General features: G+C 31.0%; 3 protein-coding genes across 5 annotated transcripts; 2 read left to right on the top strand and 1 right to left on the bottom strand.

The window, feature by feature from the left end:
* The first annotated feature begins 794 nt into the window (after positions 1-794).
* Positions 795-9,504, top strand: LOC101251710 (poly [ADP-ribose] polymerase 2-like). 2 transcript variants are annotated; one of them, XM_069288195.1, is made up of 20 exons: positions 795-1,062; positions 1,139-1,412; positions 2,326-2,438; positions 2,649-2,919; positions 4,388-4,500; positions 4,619-4,700; positions 5,029-5,264; positions 5,554-5,680; positions 5,772-5,827; positions 6,361-6,434; positions 6,599-6,645; positions 6,833-6,882; positions 7,305-7,367; positions 7,668-7,748; positions 7,971-8,081; positions 8,186-8,261; positions 8,354-8,496; positions 8,679-8,752; positions 8,908-9,010; positions 9,169-9,504. In XM_069288195.1, exons 1-20 carry the CDS (start codon positions 973-975, stop codon positions 9,259-9,261), a joined length of 2,277 nt encoding a protein of 758 aa, XP_069144296.1. In that variant the 5' UTR covers positions 795-972; the 3' UTR covers positions 9,262-9,504. The 2 variants fall into 2 exon arrangements, with proteins under 2 accessions (XP_069144296.1, XP_010325646.1); XM_010327344.4 differs by having other exon boundaries at positions 2,323-2,438.
* A 4,067-nt stretch (positions 9,505-13,571) lies between these two features.
* Positions 13,572-20,190, top strand: LOC101252016 (poly [ADP-ribose] polymerase 2). Of its 2 annotated transcripts, XM_010327348.4 has the most exons (17): positions 13,572-13,748; positions 15,112-15,224; positions 15,349-15,430; positions 15,753-15,988; positions 16,314-16,440; positions 16,535-16,590; positions 17,338-17,411; positions 17,568-17,614; positions 17,802-17,851; positions 18,266-18,328; positions 18,512-18,592; positions 18,762-18,872; positions 18,986-19,061; positions 19,156-19,298; positions 19,498-19,571; positions 19,656-19,761; positions 19,953-20,190. In XM_010327348.4, exons 1-17 carry the CDS (start codon positions 13,577-13,579, stop codon positions 20,043-20,045), a joined length of 1,704 nt encoding a protein of 567 aa, XP_010325650.2. In that variant the 5' UTR covers positions 13,572-13,576; the 3' UTR covers positions 20,046-20,190. The 2 variants fall into 2 exon arrangements, with proteins under 2 accessions (XP_010325650.2, XP_025888138.2); XM_026032353.2 differs by lacking the exon at positions 15,753-15,988 and having other exon boundaries at positions 16,291-16,440.
* Positions 20,191-20,262: 72 nt separating this feature from the next.
* LOC101266250 (late embryogenis abundant protein 2-like) lies at positions 20,263-20,723 on the bottom strand. The gene is made up of 2 exons (XM_010327347.4): positions 20,662-20,723; positions 20,263-20,491 (listed from the first exon to the last, which is right to left on the bottom strand). The coding sequence occupies exons 1-2, from the start codon at positions 20,721-20,723 to the stop codon at positions 20,263-20,265; spliced, it is 291 nt and encodes a 96-aa protein (XP_010325649.1).
* Between the last annotated feature and the right edge of the window lie 4,235 nt (positions 20,724-24,958).

Below are 24,958 nucleotides of genomic sequence, written 5' to 3'. Positions count from 1 at the left end.
TAATTACTTATCTGTTTTTAAATTGATACACCTATTAAAAAAAATTACTTGATATATTAAACTTTTCTTTTATCTCTATTAATTATGAAATAAATGAATTAAAAATTTTAAATTTTCAATTTTTTTTATCTTTTTAAAAATTAATTAATTAATATATTAATTCTTTTTTTCCTTTTTATTTGTTAAAAAAATAAATAAAAAATTAAACAAATAATTAGAAATAAAGAAAGTATAGCGGAGAAAGATCAAATCTTCCTTTTATACAGAATAAATTATGGTTTATTGGGGGACACGTGACATCGTTGGTATCAAGTTTATTCATATGAAATACGAGTAAATTAAGATCATTTTGGTAACATTGAAAAGCATATTTTAATTTCAACTACTTAGTACTTTTTACTTTTAAAAAATTAAGTTAACTAACTAATTTTTAAAATTAAATTAAATTAAATTATATTCATTTTTAGAAAAATTATGTGTATAAATAAACATATGCTATTTGATTAGAGAAGTTAACATAGTTATACTTAATCTTAATTACAATTCACAATCTACTTTTAGTTATAATTACATAGCTTAATTTTTTAGTTTTGTATAGTTCAAAATTTATACAATATAATTTTGTATAATTTGAAATTTATGTAACTATTTACATTCATAATGTTTGTAATTATATAAATTCATTATTTTAAATTTATACAAAAATAATCGAATTATATAAATGATTATTTGCGAAAGTTTATGGAAAATTTATGTAGTTTGAAAATATAAATTGTGAGACGAGAAATTATAGAGGGAAGACTCTTTTAACTATTTCAATTTCTTTACTTTCAAAAGTCTGAAAGCGCTAAATCGTGCGCTGCACAAATTGTTCAAACAATCTTCTTTAACAAGCTTTTCCCCGTCATTACTAAAAAGTATATAACTAGTTTTCAATCATCTTCAACTCCTCAGCACTGAAAAATCCAAACAATGGCAACCATTACCAAGCTTAAAGTCGACGAACTTCGCAAGGAGCTCTTAAGTCGCGGTCTTGATACCACAGGAACCAAACCTATACTGGTTAGTACCTATAGTTGGCAGTAATTGCATCTATTGTTTGTGTTTTAATTGAGTACCCATTTTGGGGAAATTGCAGGTTAAGAGGTTGGAAGAGGCGATTGAGGTGGACGAGGAGGAAAATAAGAAGAAATTGAATGGTGATAATAAGAAAAGGTCGAGGATTGATTCTGACTCAATTGGGTCAGGGAAAATGTATGATGTGGAGGAGTATAAGAAAATGAGTGTTAAGGAGTTAAGGGAGGTAGCTACTTCTCGTGGGATTTTAAGTTCTGGGTCGAAGAAAGAACTTGTTGAGAGGCTTTGTGCTGCTGCTGATTTACGGAAAAATGACTCAAAAGATGATCTTGGAGGTACTGTCATTAAGTTAAAGCTTATGGAATTTAATCATCAGTTTATTCATTAACGTAACTTTTTTTTTGAACGTTAACTTAGTTTATTTGATTAAAATTAGTATAACCGAGGGAAGAGTAATTTATGTTGGTTTAGCACTTGTTTGCAGGATTATGATTTCCCTGACTGGTTTTGATGGTGCTTGAGTGCATTGTCAAGTCGAAACTAAAAATAGTCTTGTATTATAATTTAATTTGACCTTTCACGTTTAATTTCTACTTCGTCCTGTCTGTTTTGTTGCAAAGGAAGTGGTTCTGATCAATAACTTTTTAGTGTATCAATAACTTGTCAATTTGAGATGACGACGACAACAATATACCTACTGACGAGTTTGATCCCACAATTGGGGTTTGGGGAGGGTGGAATATATGAGACCTTATTCCTACCTTGTGAGAGGTAGCGAGTTTGCTTCTGATAGACCCCAATTTGAGATGATACGTTTGCAAATTATTACACTTCTCATATAACTTTGTGATTAATCGTATATAATTGTTACACTTCTCATATAGTTTAACTTCCTATTTGCAAAGTTGATTAATCTAAGATCTACTCTAGTATCGTTTGATTAAAAGTGACTAAATTTTGAAACTCAGGGAGTAGCTTTATACTAAGTATAATTGAACTCTTTCGGAAGCTTTTAACAGTAGATTGTCATCATGATTGCTGGTATATACTAGAGTAGTTAATGCCACAGAGTGGTAATAATGCGCTATATTATACTAATTAACATAGAGATGTAGTAAAGTGGTTTGCTTAGTGCTACAGTTTAGGCTGAAACTAACTTGACTCTTTACGCTATCTATTTGGTTGTGCTTTTCATCCCCTTTTAGTGAGAAATGACTGTGTCTTGCTTGCTGTTAAAATATTTAGCAGTTGGAGATGAAGGCGAGGCAGAGAAATTGGTCAGAACAACAAAGAAAGGTGCAGCTGTATTGGATCAATATCTATCAGATGACATCAAAGAACGGCAGCATGTCCTGCAACAAGTAAGTCATTTAGAAACTTTTTAATTCTGGCTGCAAAGAAGTATTTGCATTGTGCCCCCCCCCCCCCCCCCCCCCAATCTGTCTAATAAGTCTCTTGACACCACAGGAACCAAACCCATACTGGTTAGCACCTATACTTGGCACTAATTGCATCTCTTGCTTGTTATTATCTTGTGTTTTAATTGAGTACCCATTTTGGGGAAATTGCAGGAAAAGAGGTTAGAGGAGGCTATTGAGGAGGAGGAGGAGGAAAACAAGAAGAAATTGAATGGTGATAAGAAAAGATCAAGGGTTGATTCTGACTCAATTGGGTCAGGGAAAATAAATGCTGTGGAGGAGTATAAGAAAATGAGTGTTAAGGAGTTAAGGGACGTAGCCACTTCTCGTGGTATTTCAAGTACTGGGTCGAAGAAAGAACTTGTTGAGAGGCTTTGTGCTGTTGCTGATTCACAGAAAAATGACTCGAAAGATGATCTTGGAGGTACTGTAGTAGTATTGTTGCTGTGGACAAATTGCTCCAATTTACCATCATATTTTTTTTGGTAACAACTATGAACATTACAATTGATAACAAACAACTTTAATCACCTAACAACACAGAGCACCTAGTCTATCCACTTCTCCCCACAGCTAGTTACCAGTTAAAGCTTCAATGAAATTCCTACATTTATACAATTTCTTTGAATCCTGAAATCTACCTTTTCTGTGTATGAATTCCTGTTTAATCTGTGTTATAACTTGGTCATTTTGTACATTTACTCCTGTATATATTTTCCAGTTCCTCGCTCTCCAAGTGTGATATACCATTGTCCCCTATAGAGCAGCCACTATTTCTTTCTGTGCTCTACTCCAATGCCTCCTGTTAATTTCCAGTATTACCTGATCAATTCTAGTTGCTTGTATCTGTATGTGAGTCCACTGCATGATTGCTTCCTTTACTTTCTGCGTCCGTACTCATTGAGCAAATAAAGGGTCAGTTGACTCAAACTCATGTGTGCCACAAAGACAACACTCTCCATTTTCCACCTTGATGTGCATCTTCCTTAACCATCAATTTATTCATTAGTATAACTTCCTTTTTTTAGGGAACCTAAACTTAGTTTCTTTGATAGGAATTCTATCTAAAATTTGGAGATCTTAAGTGAAATATCACTCTTAACAATTAGTCAGACCAAGGGAGGAATAATTTGTGTTGATTAGCACTTGTTTGCAGGTTTATGTTTTCTCTGACTGCTATTGATGATGCTTGAGTGCATGTGGAGTCGAAACTAGAAATAGTCTTGTATTATAATTTAATTTAACCTTTCACATTCAATTTCTACTTTGTCCTATAATTTTATCTATTTTGTTGCAAAAGAAAGTGGCTTTGACCAATAACTTTTATGTATATGAATAACTTGTCAATTTGAGATGATGACGACAACAACATACCTAGTGTGATCCCACAAGCGGAGTCTGGGAAGGTGGAGTGTACACAAATCGTACTCCTACCTTGTGAGAGGTAGAGAGACTGTTTCCGATAGACCCCAATTTGAGATGACACAATTGCAGATTATTACACTTCTCATATAGCTTTGTGATTATCTAACTTCCTATTTGCAAAGTGGATTAATCTATGATCAACTCAAGTATTGGTTAAATCAAAAGTGACTAAATTGTGAAACTTAGGGAGTAGCTTTATACCAAGTAGAATTGAACTCTTTGGGAAGCTTAAAACAGTAGATTGTAGTTATGGATATATACTAGAGTAGTTAATGCTACAAAACGGTAATAGTGCATTATATTATACTGATTAACACAGAAATGTAGTAAAGTGGTTTGCTTTGACTTAGTGCTACAGTCTAGGCTGAGACTAAATTGACTATTTACACTATCTATTTGGTTGTGTTTTTCATCCCCTTTTAGTGATAAATGATCATGTCTTGCTTACTGTTAATAAAATTTGGCAGTTGGAGATGAACGCGAGATAGAGAAATTGGTCACAGCAACAAAGAAGGGTGCAGCTGTTTTGGATCAATACCTGTCAGATGACATCAAAGAACGGTACCATGTCCTGCAACAAGTAAGTCTTTTAGAAACTTTTTGCTTCTGGCTGCAAAAAGTGTTTGCATTGTCCCTTTTCCCCTCTTATCTGTCTAATAAGTACCTTCGGCTTCCAATGAATTCTTGTTGATCTGCAGGGCAATGATATTTATGATGCCACATTGAACCAAACAAATGTCGGGAACAACAATAACAAGTTTTATATCATTCAAGTTCTAGGTGATTCCCATTAGTTGCCTCATATATATCTTAATTTGTTGGGAGCAAACTGCCTGGTTGCCTCACTTTCCTTTTAAATTTGTTTTCTATGCTATGCTAGCAATATATACCATAATAAATTGTTCCAGCTAATTGGTTGCCAAATCATCTGAGAAATCTGACTAATTCTGATGGTGGGACCACCCTAAGAACAACTATGAATATTGTATTTGGTTCATCGTGTACTAGAAACAACTGAGAATTCTTACATATTTGAAACTTGGTGATATTTACATCATGTCTTACATTCTCCATATTTGTTTGGCCTGATTTATTTATTCAATTGCAGAGAATGATAGTGGTGGGAATTTCCTTGTTTACACTAGATGGGGTAGAGTTGGTGCAAAGGGTGGAACAAAGATTAGTGGTCCCTACACGTCTGCCTATGATGCCACAGCTGAGTTTGAGAGTAAATTCTATGATAAGACTAAGAACGATTGGTCTAACCGCAAAGATTTCTTTTGTCAACCAAAGCATTATACTTGGTTGGAAATGGACTATGCTGAAACTGGGAAAGACTCCTCAGTAAGTTGTGTTAAGTTGCTTGTTCTCTATGAGGACAATTATGTAGTAAACTTATTATTTCTGGCTTTAGAATATCATCATTATCTGAGAAAGAGCTTAAAAGATCTGCATTGATGTCAATCCTATTGCTCTATATCACATTTGTGAAGATGTATTACACACTATTTTTTCCATCAACTTGGCTCTACTTTCTGCTGTTGCATCGGAGTCCAGTTGTGAAGGCAATAGCTTGCAATTTTCTATCATATGAATAAGCAGTTCGGTTTGAAATATCATTCTTGTTTATTAGGTCCAAGGACAGTCCAACCCAGTACATAAAAGTCAACCCCGTGAAACTAAGCTGGAGGCCCCGATTGCAAAGTTCATATCTCTTATTTGCGACATCAATATGATGAGGCAGCAAATGATGGAAATAGGTTCAGCACTTTTCTTAGACCATAATGGTCCTTATCTTGATATTTGTCACTTCTATTGTAACTGCGAAATATTCTTGTTATTCTTAAACAGGATACAATGCTAACAAGTTGCCACTCGGTAAATTGAGCAAGACAACTATTTTAAAGGCAAGTATCTGATGTGTGATTTATGCTTTAGTGTCTCATTTCTGAAATACTTAGTTTTATCTCCATTTATTTAAATCTGTGTGGTCCTGAGTGAAAAATAATCAATGAAGCATATACCTAATCATGTAAAAATTCCCTTAAACCTAAATTTATTACTCCCTGCATACTAGTATTTCCTCATCAAAGCTTGAGGTCTTGATTGGTGCTCTCCTGGAGTGCTGAAAATTCTAGTCTTGTTACTACATTGCCTGACTGGAATCTGATGCAGAGTGCTTTCACAAGGTATTTGCTGAAGAAATGGGAAAATATGCACAGAGGATTAAATGTATTGAAGGGTGTTGGGAGAAGATAGTTAGCAGGAAATGGATGCATGTTATCAGAAGCCAGAACCTTTATATATTATAATGTTCTCTGTACTCTGGTAGTCCAGCCTACCCTCACCAAGACATAAACGAATCAGTAAATAGATTAATAAATGAGAGAAAAAAGAGGACCACTCTTTACTATTCAACTAAAAGTTTGTTTCTGTTTAGGGCTATGATGTCTTGAAAAATATTGCTGATGTAATTGGCCAGTCCAACAGACTTCTGCTTGAAGATTTGAGTAGGTAAGCTTGTTTCATTCCTACTGTGAGCTGTTTGATAATGGTCAATGATCAATGGACATTTGCTTAGCCCTTACCATGTTGTTTCTGGAATTTTAGAAGCTTCAGGAGCTGTTTATAACCATGAATATATGGTTGCTGATATTTTCACCATTTTCATGTTGCAGTCAATTCTATACAGTCATTCCTCATGATTTTGGATTCAAGAAGATGCGTAAGTCGTCTTAGTTCCTTTTCCCCCAAAGTCTCATATTGACTTGTCCTGCTTCATCTGCTTTCTTGATTCTCCAATCTTTCTTTTTCCATGTGTCATTTTTTCCCCCTCAGTTACTTTAGGTTGATGGTAGTAGTTCTGTTAGTTTTTGTGTAACTCACTGATATACTCATTTTCCTACTGTCAGGTGAATTTGTCATCGACACCCCTCAGAAGTTAAAACGCAAAATTGAAATGGTGACTGATTTTTTCTCTTCTCTAATTTTACTCCTTTTCTCTTTCCTCCTGATCATTATTCTCTGTGTGTGCATTTCAGTCAAAGGGGTGGACTTGTCTGCTTTGTAGTGCTTTTGACAGTTAATTGGACTGATTGATCATTTGATGTTTCATCATCAACTGTTATGTCCATCTAGAATCATAAATATCTTATTTACTGTTTGTTGGTGTTCCCTCACAAATGAGTTGGTTCTAAGTTGTCCTGCTGTATGCATAATGCATGAGCTAAAAAAGCATATGTTAGAAAGTTGAATTAGCTGTTGTCAGTAAAAACTGATATTTGCAATGAAATTTTATTTCAATGCTTTTTTACATTTATTTTCATGCTGCTTGTCTATTTCTACCTGATCCTATTGCTGTGCTAAACTCTTGGAAACGAACAGGTCGAAGCTCTTGCTGAAATTGAAGTTGCAACTAAGTTATTGGAGGATAACACAGATATACAGGTACTGGTTTGCCGAGTCTTGTTGAAAGTATTTGCTTTAGTTTTGGTGCGAAAAGAACATTCTATAGAGTATAGATAAACTTTTGGAAGCTCAAAAGTAAAAATAAAACCCACAATTTTTGGCTCCATTTTGGTGCATCAGTGAATTATTTTTAATTTATCTTTGAAATAATAAAAATGGTTTTGGTTGAAGCTATGTTCCAAGAAATCTGGCTTTTAACACAATTTAATTTGCTTTTGCACACAATAACTGTTTTTGATGATTAAGATATGACTCAGAATTGGCATCATCTTCTTGTAGGAGGATCCCTTGTATTACCAATATGAACAACTTCGCTGCAAACTTGTTCCAGTTGAAGTTGGTTCCCAAGAGTTTCTCATGGTATGAAAAAGTTTTTGATGGATCTATTACTTCATGGCCTTTATCTTCTGAGTATTGTATTTCCTTATTCAGAGTATTAATCAGCATGACAAGTATGAATATTGTGAATTTAGATGTTCATTTGGTCCATGCCCGTCATGTCTTCTACAATAATTGATTTTTGTCTCAGATCATTATTCATCGCTGAAATTTATAAAGCCGAGTGATGTTATTTTTGTTCAGATTGAGAGTTACATGAAGAATACCCATGCAAAAACACATTCTGGTTATGCTGTTGATATTGTTCAAGTATTTAGGGCATCAAGAGATGGTGAAACTGAAAGATTCCAGAAGGTGAACTCTGAAGTTTCATGAAATTCCTTACAACAGTTTACTTTTATTAACATAACTACTTCTACCCAAGACTGATGTAAAATGTGTGAATTCTCTGGAAGCAGTTCTCCGATACGAGTAATAGGATGCTTTTATGGCATGGTTCTCGCCTCACAAACTGGGCTGGCATTCTTTCACAGGGTTGTTTGCTTATTCTCTTGTTTTAATTTCTTCAAGCATGTTTTACGTCATCTTGTAATTACCTAATGATTGATTCCTGGTTGATACACTAGGTTTACGAATTGCTCCTCCAGAAGCACCTTCAACAGGGTACATGTTTGGGAAAGGTGTTTATTTTGCTGATATGTTCTCCAAAAGTGCAAATTACTGCTATGCTTCCTCTGCTGCTAAGAATGGTGTCCTTCTATTGTGCGAGGTTGGTTAGCATTTCAATCCAGCCCAAGTCTTGTTCCCCTCTCATTTTTTATGTTGTTCCTTTAGCGTGCCACAATCTCTCTATATCTAGTTTGCCACTTCACATGTTCTCCGTTTCAAGGTTTGGACAGGAGGGGAAGCCCTGCAGTCCAGAGATTAACGACATTTCTACTTCCTTTACAGGTTGCTCTTGGTGAAATGAATGAGCTGCTGTCAGCAAACTACGATGCTGATAAGTTGCCTTGGGGAAAGCTAAGGTTTCATTCTTCTCAATTCTCATACTTATTATGTTATTACTCAACTCAAAATACAACAAAAAAAAGAAGAGAACTGTAGTTTTTAGATATACGTCAACCTGTTTTGAGCTGGAAATGAATGATCCATCGGAATATCATGATTCTTGACATTGCAGCACCAAAGGAGTCGGTGCCACGGCCCCAGATCCTAAAGCATCTCAAATACTTGAAGATGGTGTCATTGTTCCTTTGGGAAATCCAAAGAATCAACGAAAGCAGGTTCGTTCTACTCCTGTTTATGTCATCATTTTTACTTCATCGAAACGTTATATGCATCATAAGTTCGTGATTGTGAAATTATGAATGATACATATTTCTACTTTTTGTGTTGAAATGAACTTCCTATATACTAAACAGTGTCTTAAATATTTTTGCAGGGTAGTTTATTGTATAATGAATTCATAGTTTACAACGTGGAACAAATAAGAATGCGTTATGTTATCCAGGTTGAGTTCAATTACGGAGTATAATCATATTGTGAATATAATTTCTATCTTTTTTAAGTTTCGAGTATCAGTAATTTCATATAGGCATTAATGTGTCATGTGAACTTATATTACTTTTGAATCGTCCACACGATTCTAGCTAGTTGCAGTGAGTTTGTTACATTGTTTCTTTTTGTAATTATAAAGCACTCATGTTTTGCCTATTATTATTATTATTTTTTTGGATCGTTTTTAATTTTTGGAAAGAATAATTTAGAAAACCATAAAGCATTTGTTTTTTAAAATAATGCTCCGAATTTAGTTATTATGTACGGACATAATTGAATCCAACTATTAATAAATGACATAAACAAGTATTTTCTTCGAAGTTCAATTGAATATGCGAGTCTTTTTCCTAAAATATAAAGCATATCATGAAGAATCAATAAAAATAAAGAAAGGATATTTAGGTGGGTAAATTTTTTTTTACCGATAGAATTAAAAATTTAAGAAAGTAAGTATGCAAAGAAACTGTTTTTAGTTATATATACATAAATCATTCGACGTTAGATGCAGAATTTCGGTTAAATGAGTGTATAATTATAAAAAAAATGTATCTTAAATATAAATTTAATAGATTTAATTTTTAGGTTCTTAATATGAACTATAAAATTTTAAAAATTATAGGTTCAAAATATATAGTACTACTAGTTTTAAATTTTAATATTCGCATTCGATTTAATTATACAAAAGCAAAATTAGTTGACAAGTCAAAATGTAATTGATAACCACTTAGAGAGGTAGTTACTCAAAAAGACTAGTGCACCCAATTATCATTGTATTATTTAATGATACTTTAAACATAAGTTCACACATTCATATTTATATATTTTATAAAAAAAATATAACTCTGCTATATATGATCTAGAGAAGAAAATATGGGTTCACGTTATCTGTTAAATCTATAATTTTTCCATAAAGAAATATGAATTATCTTCCAATTGAAATTACAATAAGAGAGGATCGACCGTAAAAGAGCCTAACGTTGAAAAAGAAGCAAGCCATTAACTTTGTTTGATTTTGTTGATTTCTTGGAAATTACATATTTATGAGTATAGGAAATTAGTGTTGAAATGTGAGGTAAAGGTCTACTTGCTTCTAACATTAAACTCTTGGTCATTTATTCAACACTTACTAAGAATGAAAAGTCAAAAATTTGTGGGAAAATGCTAAGATATTTTCGTCTGAAGAGTTGATGATTATATTGATTTCATTTTTTATTATATTAATATAATATTCATACTTTATTGCTTTCCAAATCTTGGGAAATTTAAAGGAATTTTTGTATACAAAGATGTTTGACAAACACCGTGAAACTGATTTTCTGCGATTCAAGTTTGGAATATATTTAGATCATGCAATATATGGCCGATTTGAGCGGTATTTTTTCAACATGATTTTCTTTATATTCATTGCTCTCAAGTGTAAAATAGAGTATGCACAACTATCTCTCGACCATATGTTAATATTATTTATGTATTGATTTTATGAAATAATACGTATTCCTTCTGTTTCTGTTTAGATGTCACCATTTTAGATTTCACACTCCTTTAAAAAATTATGTAAGTTTATCACTGTACAATTATTTAGTGTTCTTTTGAAGATAAGTTGAATTAATTTATTTTGATTAATTAATTTGGTCAATAAAATGAATTGATTACTTTGTTTTTCTATCTTGATCAAAATGCATATTTTTCAAGGTTAATAATTATCACTGACAAAATAAGAAGAATAATGTCGTTTATGCATTAATTTTATAAAATAACAAATATTTTTTTAAAAAAAATAACGACATATAAATTAAAAAAACATAAAAATATTATAAAAAATTTATTTTTAATAAAAATGATATATAATAGAAACGAACTAAATAGAATTTGGAAGTACCACTTCTAAATTTAAAAACAAGAAAAAATATGTTAACTACTACGAAATGTATAATCTATAATATTTATCAATAACAAAGAAATGATATGTCAACTTCCTCGAAATTTATCAATATGAGATCAATTGTCAAACCCTCAAATAAGTAGTGAATAGTGATAGTCTTTGCAATTGTGTATGATTGTGTACCAACCATAATATATCAACATTATAAATTAGTAAAATTTTCCGCGTCTCGCGCGGAAACTTTATATCATAGAATTTATAAAATAATATTTTAAATTTATTAGTTATTAAAATTAAAATATTGTATTATTTCGCGTACAAAATTATTACGTGATAACAAACATTAATAATGTAAAGAAAATGAAATTTATTACATTCTATCATTATTTTTACTAACATAAACATAATTTAATGACTAAATAAATTATACCAAAATCTGTAACATAAGCAATCATCAGTGAATCACTCAACAGGAACAAAGTACATAAATATTAGTTATGAAGAAGAAGAAGAAGAGGAGGTACCGTGCACAAATGTTTATTATGCCTTATCTGAAAGGTTACAACTATTTGGAAAAGTTGCAACCTTCCGAAAGCTCACAACCTTTCATAAAAATCACATCTTTTCATAAAAGTTGCAACTTATAATGAAAGTCGCAACTCTTCATAAAAGTCATAATTTTTCATAAAAGTCACAACTTTTTTTAAAAATCACAACTCTTTATTAAAGTCACAACTGTTCATAAAAGTCACAGTTTTTCATATAATGAGAAGACTACTTTTGAAAATAAATAAATTTAAAAGACAATTCTGATTTGTGGTGATATATATATATATATATATATATATATATATATATATATATATATATATATATGATATTTCGACCTTGTCAATATTATTCTTATATTAATTTACCTATTCTGAGATTTAATTATACATATTGTATTCACGTGTGACTTGCCACTATATTATTTATTCAATTGTGTAAAAGTTTCAGAAATATAATCTTTTTTTTGTATTGAAGGAAATTATTATAATGTGGAGAGCATACTTAATAGGGAAAATTGTATAAAATAGCAAACTAATAACCTAAATTAAATAGAATAGCTAGGGTTTGATTTATTTGTGCTCCATAGCAAACATTATCTAAAATTTGCCAGCGTCTCTCTCCCAGGAATCTCGCTCGCCACTCTCCATTCTCGCTCGCCTCTCTTGCTTTATACACAGAAGTGTATAATTCTGTTTCTGTTTTGTATAAAGCGAGAGAAAATTGTATATACACATGCAAAAATATATATCTTCGTGTTATACACTTAATTATACAATTTACAAACATTTTACTTCAAAAATTGCAGAGAAAAAGGCCAACGAATTATACAATTGCAGTGAAATACAATTTTCTCTAGCTTTATACAAAAGAAGTGTATATATTGTGTTTCTGTTTTTGTATAAAGCGAGAAAAACATATATCTTTTTCTATAAACTTATAATTATGCAATATACATACATTTTAATTCGATTCAACTATATGCAAAGCAAATTATACAATTGCAGCGAAATAAGCCAGCGAATTATACAATTTAGGCCAGCGAATTATACACTTGTATATGTATAGCGAATTATACAGTTTTTATGTTTGCTATGGAGCGCAATTATGCAAAGTTTGCTATATTATACAAATATGAATTTTTTGTTTGCTATATGTGAAAGTTGCCCTTAATTTTATCTACACAATTTTTTTTATCTCAATTTATGTACGTTACTTATCGTTTCTTGAAATAAAATTAATTAGTTTTTTAAGTTAATTTAGATTAGACGAACACAATATTTTAAAATTTTAATTTTTCAAAAAATAAAAGTAAAAAACTATGACGTAACTATTTTCTGTTTTTACTTATATGCATATTCATGGAATTTTATGAGCTCTCTTATAACAGTGTTAAGAAGAGATACAAGAACTTCCTATCGCTACTTCTGACGATATCTTCTTCAGTGGACTCCTTCTTCAATACGATAACGGTCGACTCTGTTCACTTTTATTTGTCTGTGCATGTCATTTTAAGAAAGCTTCATATTCGTATTGATTGATGAATGATTTTATATTTTTAAAAATAATTAATATTAAAAATAACGAGTATGAATATAAAATATTCTCCATGTGACAGTTTGCAAATTTCAAGATTTAAATAACTCTATTTTTTATCATAATATTTTTTACAAATCTTTTGAATTATCAATTATTGTGGCTTAATATTTTTTTTATATAGTTTACAAATATATAATTTTTATTATTTTTTAAAAAGATTTTATAGAAATTAGGAGGAAAGACTATTTCAATTTCTTGTTGAAAAGCCCGCGCTGCACAAAAAGTATATAGTTGTCACCACTGAAAAGTGAACATTCCAACAATGTCCACCATTACCAATTTTAATGTCGATGAATTTGACTCAATGAATGTTGTGGAGGAGTATAAGAAGATAAGTGTTAATGATCCGGTGAACTTTTATACTTGGTCGAAGAAAAAATTTGTTGACAGGCTTTGTGCTGTTGCTAATTTACAGATTGACGATCATCTACCAGGTATTCTACTAGCTTTGCTGCCTGCACAAATTTCTTTTTATAATGCACACTTCAATCGCCCTATATATCCTTAAAATCACTCTGCGAAAATTCAAATTTAGTTGAACTTTTTATATCTTAATTATTAATATAATTTCTTTTAACTTACTTGAATATCGTAAATGAAAATAGTTTAATTAAAATTAAATATTTAAAAAATAAACTTTAAATTATTATCTACTTATAAATTACTATAATTTTAATGAAAAAATTAATATATTTTTATAAATTTTATTTTTAATATCAAATTTAATTAAAAAATATTTTAAAATTATATTCGATGAATTGAAAATGAAAAAATTATTATATAAGATAAAACAAAAAGAATTAAAATTCTTACGGATTAAACTTAATCCGCCCGGCTCCACCCTATTGCTATTTCTTTTAGGTGAGAGTGGCCATTCACTCGTCAAACATGGGAGTCAGTAGAGTTACTAATGTACTAATCTTTCCATTAATTTTGTGGTTGTTTTTTCTCTTTCCTTTTTTAAGTTTAATTTATATATTTAATAATTATGTAGAAATTATTATAAATTATAGCAATTTAAAATATTTAATTATATATTTAAAAAATGCGTATAAATTTATAACAAGTAAAAAAATAAAATTTTATAGGTGCAGAACAGATAAAAGAATGTATATTATTTAAAAATTAATATTAATCACAATATTGAATATTTAAAAATTGTATAGTAAATTTGATCAAGTTTTATAATTCTATCTGTGTGTAATTCGCCACGCGAAATATTAAATTTGCTGGTGTTGTGTAAACTTGCTCTCAAAACATTCGCCGACGGCGTCAATCTGGTCTGCTTGATTTTCCGGTCGGTAATTACCGGTAACTTTTCAGGTAGCATGTTGATTTGGGAGCTGATTCTTTATCAATATGTTTGCTTAGGCCTAAAACCTAATTTCACACCGTCGCAGATTATTGCAATTTTCATATAGCTTTGTGATTGTCTAACTTCTATATGCAATTTGTGATTGTTTAATTTCTATATGCAATTCAAGTATGGTGAATCAAAAGTGGTAAAATTTTGAAACTTAGGAGTAGCTTTATTTTAAGTAGAAATTGAAGTATTGAACTCTTTATGAAGCTTTTAAACAGTAGATTTATACTAGAGTAATTAATGCTAAAGAATGGTAATAATGCACTATATTATACTGATTAACACAGAAATGAAGTAAAGTTGTTTGTTTCTACTTAGTGCTACAGTCTAGCCTGAAACTAACTTGACTATTTATGTTATCTATTTGGTTGTGCTTTTCATCCCTTTTTAATGAGAAATGATTGCGTCTTGTTTACTGTTAAAATGTTTGGCAGTTGGAGATGAAGGCAAGACAGAGAAATTGGTCACAGCAACAAAGAAGGGTGCAGCTGTTTTGGATCAATATCTGTCAGATGAAATCAAGGCATTATACCATGTCCTGCATCAAGTAAGTCTTTTGGAATTTTTTTTTGCTTCTGGCTGCAAAGAAGTATTTGTGTTGTTCTATTTATCCCTCGTATCTTGTTGAATAAAGTTCATTTGGTTTCCAATGGATTCTTGTTGATCTGCAGGGAAATGATATTTATGAGGCCACATTGAACCAAACAAATGTTGAGAACAACGATAACGAATTTTATATCATTCAAGTTCTAGGTGATTCTCCATTTGTTGCCTCATATGCATCTTAATTTGTTAGAAGCAAACTGCCTAGTTAGCTTGTTTACCTTTTAAAGTGGTTTTCTATGCAATGGTAGCAATATATACCATAATAAATTGTTCCAATTTATTAGTTGCTAAAATCAGCTGACTACTTCTGATAGTGCGCCATCCCTGAGAACAACTATGAATGTTGTATTTGGTTCTTCATCGTCTAGAGATAATCAAAATTCTTACATGTTTGAAACTTGCTGATATTACATCATGTCAGTACCCTTCTGCATATTTGTTTGGCCTGATTCCATTCATCTGGTTGTAGAGAATGATTGTGGTGGGAATTTCCTTCTTTACACTAGATGGGGTAGAGTTGGTGAAAAGGGAGAAACGAAGATCAGTGGTCCCTATACGTATGCCGGTGATGCCACATCTGAGTTTGAGCGTAAATTCTATGAGAAGACCAAGAACTGTTGGTCTAACCGCAAAGATTTTTTTTGTCAACCAAAGCAATATGCTTGGTTGGAAATGGACTATGATGAAAATGGGGAATACTCATCAGTAAGTTGTTTCAAGTTACTTGTTCTCTATTGGGACAATCATGTAGTAAATTTTTATTTCTGCATTGATGTGGAATATATTGCTCTGTATCACAATCGTGTAGATGTACTAAACTCGTTATTGATTCATCAACTTAGAATCTTCTGCTCTACTTTCTGCTGTTGCATCTGAGTCGAGTTGTGAAAAAATATGCAATAACTTGTAATTTTCTATCATATGAATAAGGAGTTAGGTTTGAAGTACCATTCTTGTTTATCAAGTCGACATTGCAACAGATATAAAATGGTGTTTACTAATCTCAGGGCTTTATGAACCACTTAAACAGATCCAAGGACAGTCCATTCTAGTACCAAGAAGTCGACCTCGTGAGACTAAGCTGGAGGCCCCGATTGCAAAGTTCATATCTCTTATTTGTGACATCAATATGATGAGGCAGCAAATGATGGAAATAGGTTTAGCACTTTTCTTACACCATAATGGTTCTTATCTTGATATTCATCACGCCTATTATTGTAACTACTATATATTCTTGTTATTGTTGAACAGGGTACAATGCTAACAAGTTGCCACTCGGTAAATTGAGCAAGAAAACTATTTTAAAGGTAAGTATCGGAGTGTGATTTATGCTTTAGTGTCTCATTTCTGAACTACTTGGTTTTATCTCCATTTATTTAAATCTGCGTGACCCTGAATGAAAAATAATTGATGAAGCATATACCAAATTATGTAAAGATTCTCTTAAACATTACTCCCTCCGTTTCAATTTGTTTGTACTACTTTCTTTTTTAGTTCGTTTAAATAAGAACGCCTATTTCCTGTTTTGGCTACTCTTTAATTTCAACTTTACACATTGCACGTGTAAAACCACAAGATTAAATGGCATTTTGGTACATTTGACATATTTTTAATTTAAGCTCACATGATTCAAAAGTTTTCTTTACTTTCATATTACTCCGTGTCAAGTCAAAACATGACAAACAGTTATAACGGAGGGAAGTATCTTCAAATATTGTATTTCCTTTGTTCCAGTTACTTGATTTGCCTTTACCATTTCCCCCGAAATTCTGTTTTTTCTATATAGAATTGAAACATTCTAAATAGTATAACTCAATTCTATGAAATAATGTCTTCTTTTTTGAGATATAATTTTACGCCCACTAATATTTCCTCATCAAAGCTTGAGGTGTTGATTGGTGCTCTCCTGGAGTACCAAAAATTCTCAGTCCTGAGGGTATCATGCTTTACTACCCTCACCAAGACATAACTCAATCAGCAAATGGAATAATAAATGAGAGAAAAAAGAAAATTACTACTCTGGACTATTTAACTAAAAGTTTGTGTCTGTTTAGGGCTATGATGTCTTGAAAAATATTGCTGATGTTATAGGCCAGTTCAACAGGACACTGCTTGAAGATTTGAGCAGGTAAGTTTGTTTCATTTCTACTGCGAGTTGTCTTATTATGGTCAATACACGTCTGCTAAGCCCAAACCATGTTGTTTCCGAAATTTTAGAAGCTTCAGCAGTTGTTTGTAATCATGAATATGTGGTTGCTCATATTTCATCATTTTTATGTTGCAGTCAATTCTATACAGTCATTCCTCATGATTTTGGATTCCAGAAGATGTGTAAGTCATCTTAGTTCCTTCTCCATCATAGCCTCATTTTCCCTCGTCTTGCTTCATCTGCTTGCTTGATCCTCCAGTCTTTCTTTTCTCCTTGTGTCCTTTTTTCCCCTCAGCTACTTCATGTAGATGGTAATTGTTCTGTTAGTTTTGCTGTAACTCACTAATATACTCATTGTCCTACTGACAGGTGAATTTGTCATTGACACCCTTCCAAAGTTAAAACGCAAAATTGAAATGGTGACTGATTTTTTCTCTTTTCTAAATTCGCTCTTCTCTTTCCCCTTAGCATTATTCTCTATGTATGGGTATTTCAGTCTTAAGGGTAGACATGTCTGCTTTGTATTGCTTTTGACAGTTAATTAGACTGACTGATCATTTGATGTTCATCACTGACTGTTATGTCCGTCTATAAGCATGAATTTCTAATTTACTGATAGTTAGTGTTCCCTCACAAATGAGTTGGTTCTAACTATATGCATTTGCTAACAAAGAAAATGTTAAAAAGTTTAATTAGTTGTTATGAGTAAAAAATAATCCTTACAATGAAATTTTAGTTTAATGTTTTTTTATGTTTATTTTCTTTCTGCTTGTCTATGTTTTACTTATTTCTACCTGATCCTTTTTCTGTGCCAAACTCTTGGAAACGAAAAGGTCAAAGCTCTTGCTGAAATTGAAGTCACAACTAAGTTATCGGAGGATAACACAGATATACAGGTACTGCTTTGTCGAGTCCTGTTGAAAGTATTTGTTTTAATTTTGGTGCGAAAAGAACATTCTGTTTTGGTTGAAGCTATGTTCCAAGAGATCTGGCTTTTAACACAATTTCATTTGCTTTAGCACTCAATAAATGCCTTGATGATTAATATATGGCTCTGAATTGGCATCATCATATTGTAGGAGGATCCCTTGTTTTATCAATATGAACAACTTGGTTGCAAACTTGTTCCAGTTGAAGTCGGTTCCCAGGAATATCTCATGGTATGAAAAAGTTTTTGCCGGATCTATTACTTCATGGTTTTTATCTTCTGAGTATAGTATTTCTTTATTTAGCTTGATCAGCATGACAAGTATGAATATCGTGAACATGTCTTCTAAATTATTATTCTTCTTTGGAGTTTATAAAGCCGAGTACGTTATTTTTGGTCAGATTGAGAATTACATGAAGAATACCCATGCAAAAATACATTCTGGTTATGCTGTCGATATTGTTCAAGTATTTAGGGCATCAAGAAATGGTGAAAATGAAAGATTTCAGAAGGTGAACTGCAAAGTCTCATAAAATTTCTTACAACATCTTTTTTCTATGTTTTTATATCTTATAACTACTACTACCCTAGACTGGTGAAAAATCTGTGAACTCTCTGGATGCAGTTCTCTGATACGAGTAATAGGATGCTTTTATGGCACGGTTCTCGGCTGACAAACTGGGCTGGCATTCTTTCACAGGGTTGTTGTTTGCTTATTCTCTTGTTTTAATTTCTTTAAGCATGTTTTAAGTCATTTGTAATTACCTAATGGTCGATTCCTACGTGATACACTAGGTTTAAGAATTGCTCCTCCAGAAGCACCTTCGACAGGGTACATGTTTGGGAAAGGTGTTTACTTTGCTGATATGTTCTCCGAGAGTGCAATTTATTGCTATGCCTCATCGGCTGCTAAGAATGGTGTGCTTTTGTTGTGCGAGGTTCGTTAGCCTTCCAATCCAGCGCGAACTTTGTTCCCCTCTTATCTGTTTATGTCGTTCCTTTAGACAAGTCCATTTTTGTGTGCCACAGTTTCTCTATATCTAGTTTTCCATTTCACATGTTTTCTTTTACAAGATTTGAATAGGGAGGGGAAGTCCTAAAGTCCAGAATTCAACGACATTTCTACTTCCTTCACAGGTTGCTCTCGGCGACATGAATGAGCTATTGTCAGCCAACTCCGATGCTGATAAGTTGCCTTTGGGAAAGCTAAGGTTTCATTCTTCTCATATAGAGAAACCTATTTTTAGCTGGAAAAGAATGATTCATGGAAATATCTTGTCTTCTTGATATTGCAGCACAAAAGCAGTCGGTGCCATGGCCCCAGATTTTAAAGAAGCTCAAATACTTGAAGATGGTGTCATCGTTCCTCTGGGAAATCCAAAGGAGCGACCAAAACACGAGGTTTACACGACTACTATTTATGACGTTGTTTTTACTTCACAATTTTCCATTGTCTCAGAACATTATATGCATACGATGTTCTTGATTGTGAAATTCTGAATGAGAAATCCTACTTTTTTGTGTTAAAATGAACTTCAGTTTCTGCTGTCCAGTCCCATATATACTAAACATTGCCTTGCATGTTTTTGCAGGGTAATTTGTTGCATAATGAGTACATTGTTTACAATGTGGAACAATTAAGGATGCGCTATGTTATCCAGGTTGAGTTCAATTATGAAATATAATCGTACTGTAAATATAATTTCATCTTTTTAAGTTTCGAGTATCAAGAATTTCGTTTATATCATGTATATATAAATTCATCTTAAATCAATCCAACTAGAGAACAATCATGTATGATAAGTATTAAAATTGCGTTTTTAGCTAAAATTTGACCTTGTTGTTCTAAGTATTACAAAGTAACTAAGGTAATTTTTTCTTTTTTTAGATAAATAAAATTTGTTAGTGTCCTTTGAACTTGTTCTTCAAAAGCATTTGCCGGAGCTCAACGGGGTCAATCATATCTGCTTGATTTTCCGGTCGATAATAACCGGTGACGGGGTGAGGTACCCATGGTGATTTGGGTGGTGATTGATCTTCATCTCCTCCTTTCAACTTCATCATCATCATGTTGCTCAACTCACTTCCTCCTCTTGTTCCTCCGCCTGACGCTGCCACCGCATATCCCTTCCTACAATACGAAAACCTAAATAAAATCATTTTTTTCAAACATGTTTGAGTGAGCGGACGAGAAAGAAAGGATTTATGATGAAGTTAGTGAGAGTTAATATACATAAATTTATATAATTATTTGATGAAGAAATATGGATTTTCTTTAGATTGAAAATGATAATTAGTTACCTGGTTACAAGAAGAGTGAATCGATTGGAAAATAGCTTAACGTTGGAAAAAGAGAGAGCCATGTAGTTATCAAAGTGATATTATGCCAAAGAAAATATATGATATGAGTTTATTAGAACAATGTTTTGATGATTTCTTGGAAATTTTTGGATGTGAAGAAGCATGGTATAAGAAGATGGCCATATTTATAAGTAGAGGAAACTAAGTGTTTGTAAGATATTTTTGGAAGAACAAATAATCCTGAACTTTTTGGAGTTATGTAGACTAATATCTTATGTATATCTAAGAATTGTGTAGACGTTCTAGAGAATTGTAGAAAAATCTAGGTTCTTGTTAGATAGTTAGAAGATAAGGATATTTAGATTTTTCTTGTAGATGTATCTGGAATAATTTCTAGAAGTATAAATAGGGGTGACATTAGACATTAGTACGTAATCAAAAAACAAAGACATTCAAAGCATTCAAGAAGTGTTCCAAAATCTTCTTTCTCTCTTCCTCTTTCTTTAGTTGAATTTTTTGATTTTACTTAACGATTTTGGGTTAGCAAATGAAATTTTAAAATATACTTTTCTTATGCTATTGTGTAGTGTGTTTGGGCCTTGCGATCATACTTTGAAATGTGAGGAAAAGGGACATGTTTAATGTCATATTTTCTACTTCTCTTTAAACATCAAATTCTTATCCATTCATATTTGATTTAAATAAAAGAAAGTATAATTTTATTATATCATCTTTAATTAAGTATTATATTTTTAGTTTAAATTTATATAATAATACTATTAATTAGCGACGTTTAAGAAATAATGAAAGGTCTTATTTTTGACTCCTTATGCACTATTGTTTCATGACTAAATGAAATAAAAAAAATTTAAAATGTACGTAAAGAATATATATACATAAGAAACCATGTATTGAGTCTATTTTTGGGTTTCTACCTTATCTTTTATCCACTTATTTCTGAAAAAATGACAAAGACATATAATAAAAACAAAATTTTGAGTTATATTGTATAGTTGATGGCCCATGTATTTGCAATTGCTGCTGTGGTAGTAGGAATTTTGCTGTGGGAGCTGAGAAAACACACGTATATATAAAGCCTCTTGACATCAACTAACAGAATAATACACTGAAAATAGCCAAATAATTAAAAAATAAAGATTATCTCCATAGTTTTCTTTATTTTTATCAACATAAAAGAGAGATTATGTTAAATTAAAGTTTTCATTTTGTTTCATTCCAATATTCATACTCTATAGATTTTGCAAATTTTGGGGATTAAAGGAATTTGTAAATGAATGCCAACTTGGGAGTACTAGTAGGTTGTTTAGTAAAGCTTCTAAAATACTATATTTAAAATTAATTATTATATTTAGTGACGGTAATAAATATGAATATTTATAACCAATATTTTATAAAAATGTCACTAAAATCTTCAACTCACTGTAATGACATTAATTAATTTAATTATAGCTAAATATATTGTTAATTTTTTTTTATTGTCACTAAATATCTCTTATATTATAGTTTTATGACTTTTGACTGCTTTTAACTTATAACTACTTCACTTAAATTTTGAAGATTTATTAGATACATATATAAGCCAAAAGAATTTACTCATAAACTAATTTAAACCAACTTATAAGCTTAATAAAAAACCATCATAATTTTCATTTGTCTGGCATATGAATGAATTGTTGTTGGCTCAAAGATCGAACAATAACTACACTAGTAATGCTAAATTTAGTTCAAACAACTTCATTTTAACATCCATTATATAGATCTATCTAACTGATAAATAATAAAAAGAACAGTATATTCTTATCGGAGTTTAATCTCTTTATACGAAGATTTTTTTTTTAACACTATCAAATCATAAAAAGTAAGGTTTGTAACTAGAAAAATCAAATTAAATCGACTACTTGTTACAAAAGATCAAAAAACTTAAACAACGCAAAATATTATTTTTTATATCGAAAGTGTAGACACAAAAGTTAAACATCCTTATTATTATGATAGCATAATTATTAAGGCCACAAAAAAGTGATCCTTACTATCAATAATTCTTTCAAAGTACTTATTGAAATTATGCAACATACCAACAAAATCAAACATTTAATTCATCGACTTCATAAAATTCAATCAGACCAAAAAATGTCCATCAAACCCCATTGAGGATCTTTTTTAGAAATACCCAAATTTTTCCACACAGCTTCAGAAGCATCAACAATATTATTTTTACACCCTCTACTTGTGTCACATTCATCAACCACCATAGCTTGTGTACTCATCCCATTATTTGCATAAATATTAATATTTTCGAAACAACGTCTCCCTTTACTATACCATCTAGTCGATAAAGCCACTACTGGAATTGAGTTATCGTAATATTTGCCACTACATTCCGATGGACCACCACCCGAACCGCCTTTTTGGAAATCATTGATAGTTAGCTTTGCCTTGGTACGATCGTTTGGTTTGTAATTTAGAGCGTTCACCATTAAAAATGTGTTACTATAAGCTAATAAAAGAACAAAATGAAATAAGATGAGGTAATTGTTCATTTTTTGCACTTAGGTGTAAGTTTGAGAATTTTATTAAATTGGTGAAAAGTTGATAATTTTATAGAAAGATTTGCCGGCCAATAAATATGTGAAATATAAATAGATCAATTAAAAAACATAATGGGGGTAAGAATACTGACAAAAAAATGAATGACACAAGAACAATATCAAGTTTTACTAGGAAATTAATGTTTTGGATTTTATTAGACAAACCAAATCATGATATAATTAAAATATGTTGCAACGCCATTGTTTATTTGTTTTTTTCTAGATGACATTCTTGAAATTTTAAGTTGCTTTAAACATGTACAGTAATTTTTTTTTGAAAAGAATTGATTGTGATGTTAATTTACTATATATTAAAAGTTGGCTACATTCAAGGTTTTCACGAGGCTAATTAATCTTTTTCAAAACAATAATAATAATCATTACACGTATATCCTTGATATGGTTTACAAGACAAAATTAAAAGGATGGTGAATCTTAAGCAAGAAGGTAGAAACATTTGTCATCGAATTAAAATTGACTATTCCAATAAAATGCAAACGAAAAAATAATAATTTAAATAGTCATAGTATTTGAAAAGAACAGTAGAAGAAAAATAAAATTAAGAAAATTTTCTGCTAACTCAAGATCATTGATTAATAAATTCTAAATTATTTCACTATAACAAGCGAATAAAAAAATTTATTATGGATAAACAAAAATGGAACTTCAAACACAAAATAAAAAAAATGAAACATACTAACATGATGGGGGAATTCGAGAAGTCCATTAATAACAGGAACTAAGAAAAACTCACATTACATGCCATAAATAAATAATATAAGGAGTCAACAATGTTTAAATTTTATTTAATTATAGTTCTAATTGATAAAAAAATCACTGATCTTAAATTTTATTTCAATTAATCTAAAAGAAAAAAATTAATTTGGTAATTCAAGATATCGATATTGATGATATATCTATATTATTAGTTATTTATATTGACAAGTATCGATTTAAGGTAATAAATAACGTACTAGCCATTTGTTGTTTATATATTTATCTTAGATATTGTTGTGAGGAAGTTTGATTATCAATATAAAATTTTAATTTATTTAATTTATATTCCTAAAATATTTTTACTCTTAAAAAGTAGTCCATCTTTCTTTCATTGTTGTTTTTCCTTTTTTTTTTCTTCAAAAACTTTAATAATATCAAAAACTTTAATAATATCTTCATATTTACAAAATTAGAGGCCAAGATATTTGTTCTTCTTCATGAAATTATTTGATCTTTTTATAGACAGGATGAATCATACCAAACCTCGTATTACCTTTAATTTGATAAATATAAGACGGACGAATCAGTTTTAATTATTTTTTGAAATAACTATAATTATTAAAAAATGAATTTCTAATGGAATCAATTATACCAAGGGATATTAACAGGCAATTATATCAAGGGATAGAAAAGTACTTGATGCTAAGTATTTTGATTAAATTAGGGTGTGGAACAAATCACAAGCGTTATGAATATTTTGATTTTTTATGACCGAGAGTTTAGTATTATTGGTTACTTCTTAACGGAGGAGGTCGTACTAATTACATGGTTCATTCTTGAAAACTATCAAATATAAGATTTGTAATGAAAGTGTTTTCCTGAGTTTATTTCTAAAAGTTCACACTAATTTTGCTTACATGAAACAAATAAAATTGAATTTTGTTATCGTTTCTGAAAGGGCATTAATTTCA

Source organism: Solanum lycopersicum, chromosome 8 (assembly GCF_036512215.1).
Source record: "Solanum lycopersicum chromosome 8, SLM_r2.1".
NCBI classification, from domain to species: Eukaryota; Viridiplantae; Streptophyta; class Magnoliopsida; order Solanales; family Solanaceae; genus Solanum; species Solanum lycopersicum.
Note: the sequence above shows the minus strand (reverse complement) of the source record. Positions and strands in the feature narration are given on the sequence as shown.

Bases quoted from the DNA above. Each gene is read 5' to 3' on its own strand.
- LOC101252016 (XM_010327348.4), top strand. From the start codon at position 13,577: ATGTCCACCATTACCAATTTTAATGTCGATGAATTTGACTCAATGAAT. The intron at 15,989-16,313 runs GTAAGTTGTTTC...CCACTTAAACAG, and splicing joins AAAATGGGGAATACTCATCA to ATCCAAGGACAGTCCATTCT. The intron at 19,299-19,497 runs GTTCGTTAGCCT...CTTCCTTCACAG, and splicing joins GTGTGCTTTTGTTGTGCGAG to GTTGCTCTCGGCGACATGAA.
- LOC101266250 (XM_010327347.4), bottom strand. From the start codon at position 20,723: ATGGCTCTCTCTTTTTCCAACGTTAAGCTATTTTCCAATCGATTCACT. The intron at 20,492-20,661 runs GTAACTAATTAT...TTCGTATTGTAG, and splicing joins TTCACTCTTCTTGTAACCAG to GAAGGGATATGCGGTGGCAG.
- LOC101251710 (XM_010327344.4), top strand. From the start codon at position 973: ATGGCAACCATTACCAAGCTTAAAGTCGACGAACTTCGCAAGGAGCTC. The intron at 1,063-1,138 runs GTTAGTACCTAT...GGGAAATTGCAG, and splicing joins CAGGAACCAAACCTATACTG to GTTAAGAGGTTGGAAGAGGC. The intron at 7,749-7,970 runs GTATGAAAAAGT...ATTTTTGTTCAG, and splicing joins GTTCCCAAGAGTTTCTCATG to ATTGAGAGTTACATGAAGAA.